The following is an 18,796-nucleotide window of genomic DNA, read 5'->3' as shown; positions in this document are numbered from 1 at the left end:
CATGTATTGAAAAACAAATAATTAGGTCCAGGAAAACTGGAACTACAACTGGTCACGTGGCCTCTCCCTGTCATAGTTATGGCAGTTAAAGAGAGGAATGCAACCATGAGGGTTACATTACATTGAGCAGACGCTTTTATCCAAAGCCACTTACAATTATTCAAACAGCGACGGACGCAGCCATCAGGAGCAATTAGGGGTTAAATGTCTTGCTCAAGGACACTACAGCATGCTAGCAGGAGGAGCCTGGGATCGAACCAGCAACCTTTAGATTACTAGATGACCAGCGGTGTGTGTGGTGGTGTGTGTGTATGGGATGGGACCGCCTTTATGTGTTTGTGTGTGTTTGTGTGTGTGTAAGATGACCACCAGTGAGTATACATGATTTATCCCCATTGGTACTGGTGGAGAAGGTCAGTATTGTGTCGTGGCACCTTCAAGCAGCGGAAAGGGCCCCGAACCCCCCCCAACTCCGCAGCCTTGTAGACACCCTACAGCTGCAGGAAAGCCCTGAGTGCCCTGCCCTGTGGCCACAGAAGACCCCCTGGACCCCAGAGAAGCCAGGGGGCTGTGGAGGAACCCCCAAGCCCAGCCCCGAGGAGCATTACCCAGTCCAAGGGAGCATGAGGAGACTCTGCACCCCCGTGTGGGCACACATACAACCAAGCCCCAGGTGCAGGCACAAGACGCAGCCGCAGGCTCAGAACCGGGGCCGCGGGCACAAGGCACAGACCACAGGCTCGGATCCCAGTCCCCCGACGACAGACCAACACCCCGTGGGCGAGCCAGCAGGACTCCCATGCCCACCCACGCCCAGTGCAAGGGGGAGGCACACCCCACCGCAGCCGACCAGACGCCCAAACCAGTCTGACCGCCAAGTGCCCATACATGTAGCAGCGTGTGCTCAGCACCTCGATGTTACCCCCCCTTTTTCCAATTGAGTAATACTGTTTTCTTGGCAATTGTTAAGGCAATCAAAATGGGTTGGTGGTGTCTACGTGGTGGTTTGACTGAGGAGAGGTCACCAAGAAGACATATAGACAAGGAGACTGGAATGCTGCAGCCCAGAAGGGTTGATAGCTTCTTGGTGATGGCCCAGAATGCTAAGATAGGTGGGCAGAGGCAGAAGCCATAAATGAAGTCATCTCTGGCATCAAGGGAGCAGTGAGAGCAAATGTCTTCGTCCACAAAACCCATTTTGAACATTTTGTGTTCCGTGATATGAGCTCGGTGCAAGATCTTATATTGGATGAGTTGCATTTTGGAGTTGTGGGTCATCGAAAAGGTGTTGCAAATTAGCTTCCACAGGTTGATATCGGTGGGAACAGCAAGGTCTCTTTCCCATTCCATTGTAGGTAAAGATAAAGTGTCGTCTGTTTTTAATAAAACTTTGTATATTCTGGAAAAGGCATTTTTCAAGTGACCGATATGAGTGAGATGTTCAATCATTTCAGGTGGTTGTAGGATGTTGTTCGTCAATTTGATTTTAACTTTTAGAGACGGAATTGAAGGAATTGAAGGAAGCCATGGCCACCGATATTATACCTTTGGGTTAAGGTTGGGAAGGATATAAGCAAATTGTTTTCAAAAATGTGTTCCAGATGAGTAATTCCTTGCCTTTTCCAAGACCTAAAGATTATTGGTCTGTTTATAACCAGGAAATCTGGGTTGTGCCAGATTGGCCTGAATTTGTTTGGATAAAGAATGAGTTTCTGAGGGTGTGTGATTCCATGTCACCCACCACAGATCTGGAGCAGTGATCCAGAAGAAGAAGAGTCCCGCTCCTCCCCCCTACCCACACCCACACTACACCCAGAGGTAGACACCTTACAATCAGAAAAGACAATCTGTTTAAGAACAGGTGATGATGCCAAAGATAATGCATGTGTCTAATTATGTTTACCCATACTTATTGGATGCATTAGTCATTGCTTTCACATGATTAATTTTTGCTGTTGTCATTATTATGTTTCTTATCTTTACTGCATTTTCGTTACGATGTTAATTCCATTAGGAACAAAAGGGAGAAATGTGATAGAAAAATGCAATAATTGATGCCTTCTTAACATAACCAATAATTGATAATTAATATATTTGAAATAAACAATGAACCATCACTTTCCTGTATTATATTATCATATATCTTAAGATAACTTGGGGATCACTTCCAAAATCCACTATTGCAATAGTCGACTGTATGATGTCACTGGTAAAGTCATAAACAAACTCCAATTCATCCAAAACTCTGCATCACGGCTTTTTACTAAATCACATCGCACCTGTACTCAAAGAACTACCCTGGCTCCTGATGGTTCAAGATTCAAGATTCAAGATTCAAGATTTTTATTTGTCACATACATATACATACTTCCATACATATATGCAGTGAAATGTAATGCAACGCACCCGGTGATAGCACACAATAAGTCCTAGGAAAAAGTACAAAAATAAAATAAAATAAAAAGTAGAAAATTCCTTTCTAATAGACCGACTAACTGACTCCTAAAACGTAATACAGTAAGTGGAATACTTATAGAACAAGATAAAAAATATATAGAATAAAATACAATAAAAAATAAATTGAAATAAAATGGATTAGGTTGAAGGAATATGCCTATGTATATACAGATATGTGCATTTAAAGTGGCATGTGAATTAAAGTGGCATGTGAATGTGAATAGTGTGAGGTAGTGTTTGGGATAATACAGCACAGTATACAACAGTACGGCGCAGCAATACGGCATCACGAACAACCCTGAACAGTGATACAGTATGCGGTACAGTATGCTACATACAGTACAGAAGGTAGTGGAGCCTAGTGCATGGCTCAGTTAGGACCCCTGGTGAGGTCAGCGTTGACAGTTCTGATGGCTTGAGGGAAAAAACTCCGTCTCAGTCTCTCTGTTCTCGCTGCGTGACTGCGGAGGCGCTTGCCTGACCGCAGCAGCTGAAACAGTCCGTTGTTGGGGTGATGAGGATCCTTCATGATCCTACGGGCTCTGCTACTACACCTCCTGGTGTATAACTCCTGCAAGGGGGGGAGGGTAGTTCCAGTGGTACGTTCAGCTGAACGCACCACCCTCTGCAGGGCCCGCCTGTCCTGGGCAGTACAGTTCCCAAACCAGGCAGTGATGTTGCCTGTCAGGATGCTCTCCACTGCTCCAGAGTAGAAGGACTTGAGGATCCTCACCGAGACCCGGAATTTCCTCAGCTGCCTGAGGTGGTAGAGACGCTGCCTCGCCTTTCTCACCAGAGTGTCTGTGTGAACAGTCCATGTTAAGTCCTCTGTGATGTGGACTCCCAGATATCTGAAGCTGCTCACCCTATCGACAGAAGTCCCATTAATCCAGAAGGGCGCGTGCGTCCTCGATTGTGATCCACGCCTCAAGTCCACAATCAGCTCCTTGGTTTTGCTGACGTTCAGGTGTAGGCTGTTGTCCTGGCACCAGAGTGACAGGTCAGCCACCTCCTCGCGGTAGGCCTTCTCATCGCAGTCGGTGATCAGGCCCACGACCACGGTGTCGTCAGCAAACTTGATGATGGTGTTGGAGCTGGACCTGGCCACACAGTCATGTGTGTACAGGGAGTACAGTAGGGGGCTGAGGACGCAACCCTGGGGGGATCCTGTATTCAGGGTGAGGGAGCTTGACATGTACTTCCCCACCTTGACCACCTGGGGGCGGCCTGTGAGGAAGTCCAGGATCCAGGTGCACAGCGGAGCATTCAATCCTAGCTCCAACAACTTGACAGCCAGTCTGGTGGGAACTATGGTGTTGAAAGCTGAACTATAATCGATGAACAGCATTCTCACATAGGCCCCCTTCTGGCCATCCAGGTGCGTGAGCGTGGTGTGCAGTACCTGGGAGACCGCGTCATCCGTGGATCTGTTCTGCCGGTACGCGAACTGCAACGGGTCCAAGGTGCGGGGGAGGGAGGCGCAGATGTAATCCTTAATCAGCCTCTCGAAACACTTCATGACCACCGAGGTGAGGGCCACCGGACGGTAGTCATTCAGGCAGGTTGGAGAGGCGATCTTCGGGACAGGAACGACGGTGGACCTCTTGAAACAGGATGGGACCACTGATTCAGCCAGGGAGATGTTGAATATTGTGGTGAACACAGGAGCTAGCTGGTTAGCACAGGTCTTCAGTACTCGTCCAGATATGCCATCTGGGCCCGCAGCTTTCCTGGTGTTCACCCGCATCAAAGCCATCCTGACCTCGTGCACGGACACTGAGAGTGCGCGCTCGTCCCCAGCGGTGTAACTCCAATTAGCCGGCGAGCTAGCGGTGTTGCTGCCAGACTCGAACCGCGCATAAAAGGAGTTCAGTTGGTTGGCCAGGGAGGCGTCCACACTCGTGGCTGGGGAGGAGCTGCTCTTGTAGTTAGTTATTGTTCGCAGCCCCTCCCACAAGCGTCTTGTGTCCCCCCGCTCCATCTGCAGCTCCACGGTGTCTCTGTACGTCCGTTTGGCGTCCCTCACCGCCCTCCGCAGATTGTACGACGCCGCTTTGTAATTGTCCATGTTACCAGATACAAGTCTGTCGTTGTAAGCGGCCGTGCGCGCATTCAGAGCGCAGCGGATGGATTTATCAACCCATGGTTTCTGGTTTGGAAATATCCGAACTTTCACCGTGGGAACGATTTCATCCGCGAGCGTAGCCAAAAACTCACTACAACCTCCGTAAACTCGCTGACGTCACTTGAACTTGCTTGGAACATGTCCCAGTCTACGTCAGTCAGAGCGTCCTGAAGCGCAGCCTCTGATTGGTCCGTCCACCGCTTCACTTCCCTCGTCATCACCAGATCCCGCGCGATCAGAGGCCTGTAAACAGGAAGCAGCGAGATCGCGGCGTGATCTGATTTCCCGAAAGCAGGAAGCGACACGGGCTTGTATCCGTTCTTGTAAGGAGTGTAACAATGGTCCAGAGTTCTGTCTCCCCTGGTGGCACACGTGATGTGTTGGTGGAAATTCGGCAGAACTTTTTTAAGGTTGGCCCTGTTAAAGTTCCCAGTCACCACCACAGCCGCGTCGGGATGTTTGTTCTGAAATCCGCACAACACATCGTACAGAACCGACAGAGCTGCGTCGGTGTCCGCTTGCGGTGGGATATAAACGGCTGTAATGATGACCGTGCTGAATTCCCGGGGGAGATAAGATGGACGGCATAGTATGGTCAGCTGTTCCAGGTTCGGCGAGCAGGAGTGGGAGAGGAATTTGGTGTTGTTGGCGTTACACCAGCGGTTGTTTACCATTAGGCAGACGCCTCCACCTTTGGATTTCCCCGACTCTCCCGTTCTGTCGCCGCGGAACACGGAGAAGGCCTCGGCTGGACGTATGGCTTCATCCGGCACCAGTGGGGTCAGCCATGTTTCCGTCAGGCAGAGGACGCAACAGTTCCTCGTGTCACGCTGGAATTGAATCCTCCCTCGAAGTTCATCCATCTTGTTCTCCAGGGACTGGACGTTAGCAAGAAGGATGCTTGGCAGAGGTGGACGGTAAGGCTGCGTCCTCATTCTGACCCGAATGCCGCCTCGTTTACCTCGGTGCTTCCTCCGTGGGCCGGCTCGTGGAACAGCGACTCCATTTTTGTTGTTGTAGTTGTTGTTGCGAGTGTTCCCGCGTAGGATTTCCGCCGGCCACTCTGCTCCCACGGATAAAAAGTCCCAAAGTTGTTCGTTTAGGGAAATTTTTATGTCCATGAGTGCATCGCGGCCGTATGAGTTAATTGTTGATTTTTTTCTGGCGAACATTGTGATAAAAAAAGGAAAAAAATACTAAAGAGTAAGAAAGTAACCGGAGCGCCGGCGCAGGCGACCGCTAGGGGCGGCGCCACTATCGCCACATCGTAGTATTCATGATACAATGCAAAATAATACTCCTCACTCATAAGGTACTGCAAAGCTCTGCCCCCACATAACTCACTGACCTCTTACACCTATCCATCCCAAAGAACAGCAGCTGGGCCCAGGTTTTCACATGTTTAATCTGATGTGATTTTGTCTGTTGGAATTTATCAAATGTTGAAAATGGGTTGTTCAAAAGAAAAAACCAATGATTCCGAATTTGGATTAGATCAGATAATCCAGTCTTGATCTGGATAAAACCTTGACTATGTGTTGTTCAAAACTTTTAGTAGGACTGCAATACCTTTGACCTAAAAAAATCTGAATTATCTTGATCCCTGCAGAAGGGTGGATTTCAGGAACAAAATGTAATTTAACTTTACAATTGGTCAAATAATACACATTTTTATCATGTAGTTTGTAGCTTACAGTCTCCATAAACTGGATTTCATTTCTCTGACTCGGTCGGAGTGTCCAGAACCCTGCACTTCGAACTGAACAGAGAGCACCAGACGGAACAATGTTTATTACCGTGGGGACCCAACACCGGCTTCACTGTTGTGTGGACATTTTCGTTTAAGCCTACGATGATAAACTGTCAGGAGTTTTTTTTTTTTTTTTTTTATTATTTTTTTTTCTTGATCACACTATTAAAAGTTAATATATGTTGTTTAAAGTCCATGAATTGACGGTGATGAGAGTACTGAGTATTCTGCGTAAAGTATCAAATTAGACAAATTAAGAATTAACCATGGCAGACTGGCCAGAGAGGACGTGACGTCACAGGGGTATCTCTGTGCAACATGCCCCATCTCTTTTGAGAGAGTGCTGACCGCTCTGAAGAAAGAGTTTTCCCTAACCTTTTCTTTTACAAATTTTAGTTTTTGGACATTTCTACTTTCTCGTTCGTGATTGCGTATCGCAAACTTGTTTATTTTATTCTTAGTCATCATAGTTTTTGATAAATTTTGTATCTCTGCAACCTGATTTCTCGAGTAAATAATAACTATGTACTTATCGTCGGAAGGCCACCTATGTTTAGGTGCAAATATATGTTTTAACCAGTCAACTAGAACAGTTAAGTCGAATCACTCTCCGACCCGCTCCAGCTGATCCAGACGACTCCTGTGCTCCAGACGCACGGTTACTTAGACACTGTTGCAACGCCTGCCTTGAAAGCTGAACTGCCACTGGCGGGACAAAGGGCCATCCTGAAAGACAACGCGGTTCTCTTCTCTCCAAGCTGGCTACACTGCGCTTTAGTGGAACCCCCTGCTGATGTGCATTGTGCTATCGAAAGGATTCCATGCTACCCCGATGGAGTCCCCCCACTCATCAGCCGAACTACACCTGGAGACAACTCAGTGTCAAGTAAATCCAAGAGAACTTCTCTGCTGTGAGGAGAGTTGGTGTTGGAGATAGTTTCAACCTCCACATTAGAACATAGGAATTATATTTAGGCTGTTATTTTCCTCATCTCATAAACACAAACTACCTCACCAGCAAATCAAGGACTAGTTTAGTTTCCAGTAAATTGTTGTCATCCCTTATTTTAATTTCTTCATTTTACATTTGATTGCCAAGTATTTTAGCTATGAATAAATACATTTATTTCTAAGGTCGTTATTTTTGATGTTTAGCTCCAAGTAGTCTCTAAAGATTGCAGAAAGAGTAGGACCACTATCGTGTGGTTTGGGCAGCCACACCTGTCCTGGGTCTTTGGAATTGGGGCCCAGATCAATGTGGCTGCATACTTGTTGCTCGTGTGCGCAAGTGAGGAGCCCTTGTCATGACACATCTGTTCATTTGCTCCTGAGCTTATTCCAACTAGTCCACTCTCTATAATAAACTGTGATTTCTCAACCCTATTGTTTGTGTCTCTGTGCCAGAGGGCCCTGAAAATGCCAATTTGGATGGCATGTGGCATGCAAAACTGCCACACTGATGCGTAAACAGGGACTTTCCATCAAGGGGAATGTGAAGGCAGTCCAAAGATGCCCTGGAGCCACCAGCGGGTCAATGGGCATCTCCAGCACCAACCTTCCCCTGACTGGCAACAGCAGCAACAAAGGTGTCCGGCAGAGGATGGGGGAGAAGCAGCCGCAGCAACCACCGCGGGTAACTGCCTGCAGCTAGCTCCTTTGCCCAGCAGCCACTGCTGGGACGATCCAGCAGCCAGGCCATCCCTCCAAGCAGCCCCGGAAACAGCCAAGCCTGGCTACACCTCCACCAGCCAACACAGCCGCTTCAAGGACCCACACTCCAGAAGGGAGTCAGCATCGTCGCCCTGGGGGAGAGTTACCAGTGGACTGTGCTGTTCTGAGGAACCAGTTCCAGGTCCAGGTTGTTTGGTATTTTGTTGGTCTGAGGTATGGGAACTCTGTTTCTAAGTCCAGTGTTTTATTATTTTAGTTATGGTAACCCTTTATCAGAGTCTGTCAGAATCCAGGCATGGATTCTGTGGGCATGGTGTGGTTTGAGCAGCCACACCTGTCCTGGGTCTAGGTAATTGGGTCCTGTCACTGCATAACTGTTGCTCATTAAACCAAGGGTTTGGGTTAGGGTTAATTCCAAAATAGAAATGCAAAGTCTCTCTTTATATATGTCATAATGGAAGTGGATATTTGTTTTTGTTGCCACCTGCGTTGTGCTTTTCCACTACTCCTCTACCTCTCTTTTTTCTATACTTACCAGCGTAGCATTTCTCCATGGAGATCTTTTCTGACCAGAGATTCAAGATACAAGATTCAAGAGATTTATTTGTCACATACATATACAAACTTTATATGCAGTGAAATGTCAGTGCAACGCACCCGGTAATTATGCACAATTATTCTAGACTGAACAAAATAGCTACCTAATTTCTAATTCACTAACTGAAACGAACTAATTCATAAAATGTAATGCAGTAAGTAAATAGAATAATTTAGAATAAAATAAAATAAAATAAAATAAAATAACTCAAAAGTAATACAGAGTGGGAGTACAAAATATATATAAAGGGAATAGACTTATGTATATGGGAAAGGCTATTATATATATACAGATATGTGCATTAAAGTGGCATGTGAATAAAGTGAGGTAGTGTGTGTGCGGAGATATACAGTACAGTATACAACAGTACGGCGCAGCAATACAGTGACACCGAACAGAACAGAAATACAGCACAGTATGCAGTAACCCAGAACAGTGATATAGTATGCTGTACAGTATGCTACATACATACATACAGTACAGTAAGGTAGTGTGTGTTTCAGTGAGGACCCCTGGTGAGTTCAGCATTGACAGTTCTTATGGCTTGCGGGAAGAAACTCTGTCTCAGTCTCTCTGTTCTCGCTGTGTGACTGCGGAGGCGCTTCCCCGACCACAGCAGCTGGAACAGTCCGTTGTTGGGGTGGTGAGGATTCTTCATGATTGCACTACTACTACACCTCCTGGTGTATAAGTCCTGCAGGGATTGGAGGGTAGTTCCAGTGGTACATTCAGCTGAACGCACCACCCTCTACCATCAGATCTTTAGTTTTGCTGACATTCAGGAGGAGGCTGTTGTCCTGGCACCAGAGTGACAGGTCAGCCACCTTCTCGTGGTAGGCCTTCTCATTGTGCATTGATTAGGCCCTGCACGACGATGTCGTCAGCAAACTTGATGATGGTGTTGGAGCTGGACCTGGCCACATAGTCATGTGTGTACAGGGAGTACAGTATGGCACTGAGGACACAGCCCTGCGGGGATCCTGTGTTCATAGTGAGGGAGTTGGACATGTGCCTCCCCACCCTATCCATCTGGGGCTGGGCTGAGAGGAAGTCCAGAATCCAGGTGCACAGTGTTTGGTCCTAGCTCCCGCAGCTTGACAGCCAGTCTGGTACCCGGGAGACCGCGTCATCCGTGGATCTGTTCTGCCGACAAGGTGCGGGGGAGTGAGGCACAGATGAAATCCTTTATCAGCCTCTTGAAACACTTCATGACCACTGAGGTGAGGGCCAGATGGTAGTTGTTCAGGCAGGCAGGAGAGATGATCTTCGGACAGGAACAACGGTGGACCTCTTAAAGCAGGACGGGACCACTGATTCAGCCAGAGAGGCATTGAATATTCTAGTGAACACCGGGGCTAGCTGGTTAGCATGTGTCTTCAGGACTCATCCAGATATACCTTCTGGGCCCGCAGCATTCCAGGTGTTCACATGTATCAGAGCCCTCCTGATGTCACACTCAGACACTGAGAGTGCGCACACAACCCCAGCGGTGTAATTCCAATTAGTTGGTGAGCTCAATGTGTTGTTGCCAGACTCAAACTGCACAAAAAAGGAGTTCAGTTCGTTGGCTAGGGAGGCGTCCACACTCGTGGCTGGGGAGGAGCTGCTGTTGTATTTCGTAATAGTCCGCAGCCCCTGCCACAAGCCTCTGGTGTCCTTTTGCTCCATCTGTTGCTCCACTCTTTCCCTGTACGTCCGTTTAGCGTCCTTCACCGCCCTCCACAGATTGTACGACGCCGCTTTGTAATCGTCCAAATTTTCAGATACAAGACCGTTGATGTAAGTGGCCATGCGAGCATTCAGAGCGCCGTGGATGGATTTATCGACCCACGGTTTCTGTTAAGAAATGGGAACGATGCTGTCCGCTAATGTGGCTATGGAGCTCGTAGCTATTTCCGTAAACTCTCTGCTACAGTGGAACTTGATTGGAACATGTCCCAGTCTACGTCAGTAATAGCGTCCTGAAGTGTGGCCTCTGATTGGTCTGACCACCACTTTACGTCCCTCGTCACTGCTGTTCCACATGTAATGCATGGCTTGTAAACTGGTATCAAAGCAATTGCTGTGTGGTCCGATTTCCCGAAAGCAGGGAGAGAGATGGTCTTGTATCCGTTCTTGTACAGTGTGTAACAGTGATCCAGAGTTCTAGCTCCCCTGGTGGCACATGTAATGTGTTGATGGAAATTAGGCAGAACTTTCTTAAGGTTCACCCTGTTAAAGTCCCCAGCCACCACCACAGCCGCATCACGATGTCTGTTTTGAAGTCCGCACAACATATCATACAGGTCCGCCAGCAGTGGAATATAAACCGCTGTGATGATGACTGTGCTGAATTCCTGGGGGAGGTAGAATGGACAGCATGAGATGGACAGCTGTTTCAGGTTATGAGCAGGAGTGGGACAGAGTCTTGATGTTGCTGGGGTTACACAAGCAGCTGTTAATCATGAGGCACGCCTCCACCCTTGGATTTTCCGGCGCGAAACATGGCTTGATGAATGGCTTTATCCAGCACCAGTGGGTTCAGCCATGTCTCCATCAGGCAGAGGACGCAACAGTTTCTCGTATCCCGTTGGAATGTAATCCTCCCTCGAAGGTCATTCATCTTGTTCTCCAGGGACTGGACATTAGCAAGAATGATGCTTGGCAGAGGTGGACGGTAAGGTTGTGACCTCATTCTGACCTGAATGCTGCCATGTTGTTGTTATTGTTGTTGTTGTTATTGTGTTGTTGTTGTTGATAGCGTTGGTGCATTAAATCTCCGGGGGTCACTCTGGATCGGCAGATAAAAAGTCCTAAAGTAGATCTTTCAGAGATTTTTTTATATCCACGAGTCCATCGCGGCCGTAGGAAATCACTGCTGATGAGTTTTTGGCAGACATAGTGATATAAAGCGGATAAACAAGGAGCGCCTGTGCAGACAGCCGCAATGGGCGGTGCCACGTCACAAAGACAAGGATTCAGTGCTGTTTAATTATATTCCGTGGTGCGTGCAATTAATGTAAGTCAAAAAAATGGTAGTAATTGAAATTTGGTTATGATGTTATTACAAATGGTATAATATTCAAGGAAATATAACCATATGTGTCATGTGCACTCTACAGAGCCAGGACTTCATAGCAAATGTACTAATGCATTATATTGCATCCAATGTGTGCCTTTCGCCCACAAACAAAAAAGAGCTTCCCTTAGTGCACTGAACAGTCAACATGGATTTAAAATGTCCGGTATGAAGTGGTGTCATATGTATGATATATTCCCAAGCCATGAGAGGAATAACGTACACAGACAGCTACTTTAAGCGATAGCGATAGCGCTTCAGCGATAGTGGCGCCGCCCCTAGCGGTCGCCTGCGCCGGCGCTCCGGTTACTTTCTTACTCTTTAGTATTTTTTTCCTTTTTTTATCACAATGTTCGCCAGAAAAACATCAACAATTAACTCATACGACCGCGATGCACTCATGGATATAAAAATTTCCCTAAACGAACAACTTTGGGACTTTTTATCCGTGGGAGCAGAGTGGCCGGCGGAAATCCTACGCGGGAACAGTCGCAACAACAACTACAACAACAAAAATGGAGTCGCTGTTCCACGAGCCGGCCCACGGAGGAAGCACCGAGGTAAACGAGGCGGCTTTCAGAACAGACATCCCGACGCGGCTGTGGTGGTGACTGGGGACTTTAACAGGGCCAACCTTAAAAAAGTTCTGCCGAATTTCCACTAACACATCACGTGTGCCACCAGGGGAGACAGAACTCTGGACCATTGTTACACTCCTTACAAGAACGGATACAAGACCGTCTCGCTCCCTGCTTTCGGGAAATCAGATCACGCCGCGATCTCGCTGCTTCCTGTTTACAGGCCTCTGATCGAGCGGGATCTGGTGATGACGAGGGAAGTGAAGCGGTGGACGGACCAATCGGAGGCTGCGCTTCAGGACGCTCTGACTGACGTAGACTGGGACATGTTCCAAACAAATTCAAGTGACGTCAGCGAGTTTACGGAGGTTGTAGTAAGTTTTGTGGCTACGCTAGTGGATGAAATCGTTCCCACGGTGAAAGTTCGGATATTTCCAAACCAGAAACCATGGGTTGATAAATCCATCCGCTGCGCTCTGAATGCGCGCACGGCCGCTTACAACGACGGACTTGTATCTGGTAACATGGAAAATTACAAAGCGGCGTCGTATAATCTGCGGAGGGCGGTGAGGGACGCCAAACGGACGTACAGAGACACCGTGGAGCTGCAGATGGAGCGGGGGGACACAAGACGCTTGTGGGAGGGGCTGCGAACAATAACTAACTACAAGAGCAGCTCCTCCCCAGCCACGAGTGTGGACGCCTCCCTGGCCAACCAACTGAACTCCTTTTATGCGCGGTTCGAGTCTGGCAGCAGCACCGCTAGCTCGCCGGCTAATTGGAGTTACACTGCTGGGGATGAGCGTGCACTCTCAGTGTCCGTGCACGAGGTCAGGAGGGCTTTGATGCGGGTGAACACCAGGAAAGCTTCGGGCCCAGACGGCATATCTGGGCGAGTACTGAAGACCTGTGCTAACCAGCTAGCTCCGGTGTTCACCACAATATTCAACATCTCCCTGGCTGAATCAGTGGTCCCGTCCTGCTTCAAGAGGTCCACCGTCGTTCCTGTCCCGAAGATCGCCTCTCCAACCTGCCTGAATGACTACCGTCCGGTGGCCCTCACCTCGGTGGTCGTGAAGTGTTTCGAGAGGCTGATTAAGGATTACATCTGCGCCTCCCTCCCCCGCACCTTGGACCCGTTGCAGTTCCCGTACCGGCAGAACAGATCCACGGATGACGCGGTCTCCCAGGTACTGCACACCACGCTCACGCACCTGGATGGCCAGAAGTGGGCCTATGTGAGAATGCTGTTCATTGATTATAGTTCAGCTTTCAACACCATAGTTCCCACCAGACTGGCTGTCAAGCTGATGGAGCTAGGATTGAATGGTCCGCTGTGCACCTGGATCCTGGACTTCCTCACAGGCCGCCCCCAGGTGGTCAAGGTGGGGAAGTACATGTCAAGCTCCCTCACCCTGAACACAGGATCCCCCCAGGGCTGCGTCCTCAGCCCCCTACTGTACTCCCTGTACACACATGACTGTGTGGCCAGGTCCAGCTCCAACACCATCATCAAGTTTGCTGACGACACCGTGGTCGTGGGCCTGATCACTGACTGCGATGAGAAGGCCTACCGCGAGGAGGTGGCTGACCTGTCACTCTGGTGCCAGGACAGCAGCCTACACCTGAATGTCAGCAAAACCAATGAGCTGATTGTGGACTTTAGGCGTGGATCACAATCGAGGACGCACCTGCCCTTGTGGATTAATGGGACTTCTGTCGATAGGGTGAGCAGCTTCAGATATCTGGGAGTCCACATCACAGAGGACTTAACATGGACTGTTCACACAGACACTCTGGTGAGAAAGGCGAGGCAGCGCCTCTACCACCTCAGGCAGCTGAGGAAATTCCGGGTCTCGGTGAGGATCCTCAAGTCCTTCTACTATGGAGCAGTGGAGAGCATCCTGACAGGCAACATCACTGCCTGGTTTGGGAACTGTACTGCCCAGGACAGGCGGGCCCTGCAGAGGGTGGTGCATTCAGCTGAACGTACCACTGGAACTACCCTCCCCCCCTTGCAGGAGTTATACACCAGGAGGTGTAGTAGCAGGATCATGAAGGATCCTCATCACCCCAACAACGGACTGTTTCAGCTGCTGCGGTCAGGCAAGCGCCTCCGCAGTCACACAGCGAGAACAGAGAGACTGAGACGGAGTTTCTTCCCTCAAGCCATTAGAACTGTCAACGCTGACCTCACCAGGGGTCCTAACTGAGCCATGCAATAGGCTCCACTACCTACTGTACTGTATGTAGCATACTGTACCGCATACTGTATCACTGTTCAGGGTTGTTCGTGATGCCGTATTGCTGTGCCGTACTGTTGTATACTGTGCTGTATTATCCCAAACACTACCTCACTCTATTCACATTCACATGCCACTTTAATTCACATGCCACTTTAAATGCACATATCTGTACATACATAGGCATATTCCTTCTATCTATTCCATTTTATTTCAATTTATTTTTATTGTATTTTATTCTATATATTTTTTATCTTATTCTATAAGTATTCCACTTACTGTATTACGTTTTAGGAGTCAGTTAGTCGGTCTATTAGAAAGGAATTTTCCACTTTTTATTTTATTTTATTTTTTATTTTTTCCTAGGACATATTGTGTGCTATCACCGGGTGCGTTGCATTACATTTCACTGCATATATGTATGGAAGTATGTATATGTATGTGACAAATAAAAATCTTGAATCTTGAATCTTGAATCTTGAATCTTTAAATGAAAGAATTTGCAGCAATCTGTAGCGGAAGTTAGTGGCATTGACTGTCAGTTGCAGAAACAGATACAAAGAGAAACTTAGAAAATAGAGCCCTCTTGCAGAGAGTCTGAGATGTAACACTACACTTGGCATCAAGGGCAAAACCAAAGACCTAGATGACATCCACAATGATCATTTCCAAGGCACACTACAGGTCTTGCCTCATTATGATTCACTGCTGAATGAGCACTTACAAAAAAATCAGTTTGTAAGTTGTAAAAAATGAAGTTAAGTAATGTTGTGCTAATGAGATATGTAAGTTATAGCAAAGAAACAGATGACTGGGAGATCACTAAACGGTTTCTTGAATTTAAGGATTTTCACAAAAAGACAGGAAGTGAGATAGCAGAGATGAATGGAAATGTGCTTCATGACCAAAGGATAGACATGGGGATTGCAGAGAGCAGGGATGTGACGACGGGGCAAACATGTCAGGGAAAGTCAAGGGAGTCCAAGCCCAAATATATATAAAAGAAAATCCTCTGGCTACATTTTCGCCTTGTGCCCCCACATCTTAAATCTTGTAGGTGTGCATGCTGTAGAGTCACTTTTTGGCTGCACTCACTTTTACACACTTGTTAGTGGCAGCCCAGAGCGACGGGCCAACCCTAACCTGATACAAGAGAGCCAATATCAGACCCCCAAAGGAAGAGATGCAAGCTCTTAGAGATGGATGGGAGTCTCTCCTGTCTGAGTCAACACTGATTGCTACGCAAATGGATGACGCACCTCAGTTTAGCAAGGAACACAGCTGCCAGAGGAAAAGGAAGATATCTCAAGAGGAGACAGCTCAGGACAGTGCAGCGATGGTGTTTTGGGACACTGTTTTTTATCGCTATGGATAATATCACAAGTGACTTGCACAATAGGCTTCACACCACTGCAAAAATTGTCAAATCATTTTCTGCTGCTCTGAAAATTGGGCAGATGAGTGAGGATAAAGTCCCTTCTGTGTTCCAACCACTGATCGTGAAGTATTCCAGACACCTTAATGCTTTTTATGCTGTCACTTTCCCTCCCCACTTGTCCTTTCTTGGTCTCATCAATGCAATCTGTAAGATGCATCTGCGAAGCATTTTTGGAGAAGTGTGCATTGCTTTATGTACATTTTTCACACTGCCTGTGATTGTTACTTGTGGCGAGAGAGCTTTCAGTCAGATAAAACGGATTCACAAAAAATGTCTTGCCATTCTGTCCATTGAAAGTCTATTGGCGAGAAAGCTGGACTTCAAAGACTCAATCAGTAACTTTGCTAGCCGGAAGTGAGTAAGGTACTGGATGAGTGAGGCTGAGCGATAGCTATGAAATGGATGTTGGATCACTAAACACATGATGCCCACGGGCTGAGAACAAGATATATCTCAAAAGGAATGGCTGGATTTCCATAACAATGGTTGTACACAATCAACACCCCAAGTGGAAGAAATCATTATTAATCATTTGGTGACACCCACCACTTGACCCTTCCTCTAGCGCCACCATCAGGCTTTTAAATTTACATTTTGTTTTCCATTTTCCATTTCCACCTTTACAGCTGCTTATTTTTCTAGTTGGTATGTATACTTAGTTCGAAAATCTGCTGCTGATTTTATTCTTTTGTTATAAAACTGTAGGTGATAATGTTCATTAATTTTAAATGAAGAGGTTTATGTATATTTAACTTATATTTCTTTTAAGTTATTCATTAATGTAAAGACAATTTTCCATTCAAATTACATTTAGACTTTAAAAGATGGCCTTAAGCACATTTCTTATTCAGTCTTGCATTAAATAGTGAATTTAACTGTATGCAGAATGTTGCATGCATGTCTGCACAGTGTTCAATTTCACAGCTCACTGTCAGTAAATGTGATGCATTAAGTATTGGACTATAAGAGAGTTGCAAGCCTGCAAAGGTAGTTATTGAAAGCTTTTAATGTGTGAGTTTGGTTCTGGAGGTGTGTGGTTACAGCAATTGTGCGGGGTTGGCGTGGCCTCTGGTGGCGGGGCCCAATGTCATATCCTTTCATAGGGCCCAAAATCCCTGGCGGTGCCCCTGGGAGAGGTGATTACACGGTGTGGTTCTTGACATTACCGGAGGTGAAAAGTGGCAAGCTGTAAACAGGATTCAAGGTGTTGTGGGGACCTTGAGCCCACCATCGTAGAGGAAAGCAAGCCAGGTCCTCCTAATGCAGAGGAAACATTTTTTCTGGATCTCGGCGCTGTTACTGAGAAAGAAGATGAATCACAGCAGCTCAGAAAAGAGGCCGCAAGCTTTCTTTACCAAACAAAGATGATGATGATTATAAGTCACTTGTTAAACGAGAAACGGAAAGAGCAGAGGTACAGACTCTTCTGGCAGATGAACAAATCACTGTTACCCAACTACAGCCAACCAAAGCCACGCCTCCTAATAGCAGGGCTTCAAAAGCTGCTCTTGCCACAAATTAAGAACTATGAACGTTTGTTATTTTGTTCACTATTAGACATTAAGCCTTTTATGATTTAAAACATGTGTTCAAAACATTCACAATGTACTGTATTTGTGAATAATGTACATTTGTTTGTTTTTATTTATTTGTTGTGAGTCATATGAGGGTCTGACTGTTTTAAATAAATTGAAAATAGAAGGGGATTTTATATTGTTTTTTCGTTCTGTTTTCTGCCTCTTCTACAGTTTTTTACATAGCTAGTAGCCTACATTGGGATATGTCATCCCATTTAGAGCACTGGTAAACCAGATTTGGTCATTTTAAAAGTTTGTATCTGGATCAGGGTGATCCAATCCAATGTTGCTTTGAAAAAGCAGCACAAAAGAAGGAGATTACCTGATCCTGAATAGCAAACTTGGGATTTCCAAATCCGCATCATAGTGATCCAGATGACACTATTTGAACAGCTGGGCCCAGGTGATGCTGGCCCCCCCTCCTGGCTTTCCCCAGTGCTAGGCTGAGGCTGATCACTAGGGGGCAGAACCTTCTCACCTTTAACAACACCTGCCAACTTCTCTCTTTGTATGGTTTATTTGATTTATATTTATTAGCATTATTATTATTGTTATTATTATTATTAATATACTATTTTAAGCATATGAAATGTGACCTTTTCTGTGTAGAGGGGACAATGTGTGTGAGTGTGCATGTGCTCACCAGCTGGGCTTGACACGCTGACGATGCGTCCTCTCTGTTGCCGTAGTAACGGCAGGAAGCTCTTGGTGACGCTGATGGTTCCGAAGTAGTTGACCTCCATGCAGCCGCGGTAATTTGACATGAGCGACAGCTCCGCTTCCCCGAAGTTCACACACACACCCGCGTTATTGACCAGACCCCAGAGCCCTGCACAGAATGCACCATTAGTCTTGCCTGCCTGTATGGCTGCCTGTCAGTCTGTCCGTCTGCCTGGCTGTCTGTCTGCCTGCCTGCCTGCCTGTCTGTCAGTCTATATGTCTGCCTGTCAGTCTGTCTGTCTGTCTGTGTCACGACCAGAGCTGGGAGAAACCCAAACGCATGACAAGGGGAGACAGGAGGCAGGCAAAGGAAGTTTATTAGCCCAGACAGTGGAGCTGGCTGGGGGGACCCGGTCAGGTAGGGATGGAGCCGGACCGGGCAGGGATGATGATGACCAGGAGGAAGGGTCCAGGATCCGGGTAGAGAGACGGGGAACCAGGCTGGATGGAGAAGGACAGACAGCCTTGGTCGACGAGTGGAGACAAGCAGGTAAACCGGGCTGGCTGGAGTTGGACAGACGGACTGGATCGATGAGAGGAGACAAGCAGGTAAGGGGAAGACGAGACAAAGAGACAGAAAC

At 47.2% G+C, this 18,796-nt stretch overlaps 1 protein-coding gene across 1 annotated transcript in view; it reads right to left on the bottom strand.

Annotated features, from left to right (window-relative positions):
- The window catches only part of hsd11b2 (hydroxysteroid (11-beta) dehydrogenase 2), a 48,718-nt gene that overhangs the window by 9,257 nt on the left and 20,665 nt on the right, over window positions 1-18,796 (bottom strand). The window contains exon 3 of the mRNA XM_079997859.1: window positions 18,139-18,324. Coding sequence (XP_079853985.1) covers window positions 18,139-18,324 — 186 coding nt within the window. The remainder of the gene's footprint in view (window positions 1-18,138; window positions 18,325-18,796) is intronic.

Source organism: Zeus faber, assembly GCF_960531495.2.
Source record: "Zeus faber genome assembly, chromosome: 3".
NCBI lineage: Eukaryota > Metazoa > Chordata > Actinopteri > Zeiformes > Zeidae > Zeus > Zeus faber.
Note: the sequence above shows the minus strand (reverse complement) of the source record. Positions and strands in the feature narration are given on the sequence as shown.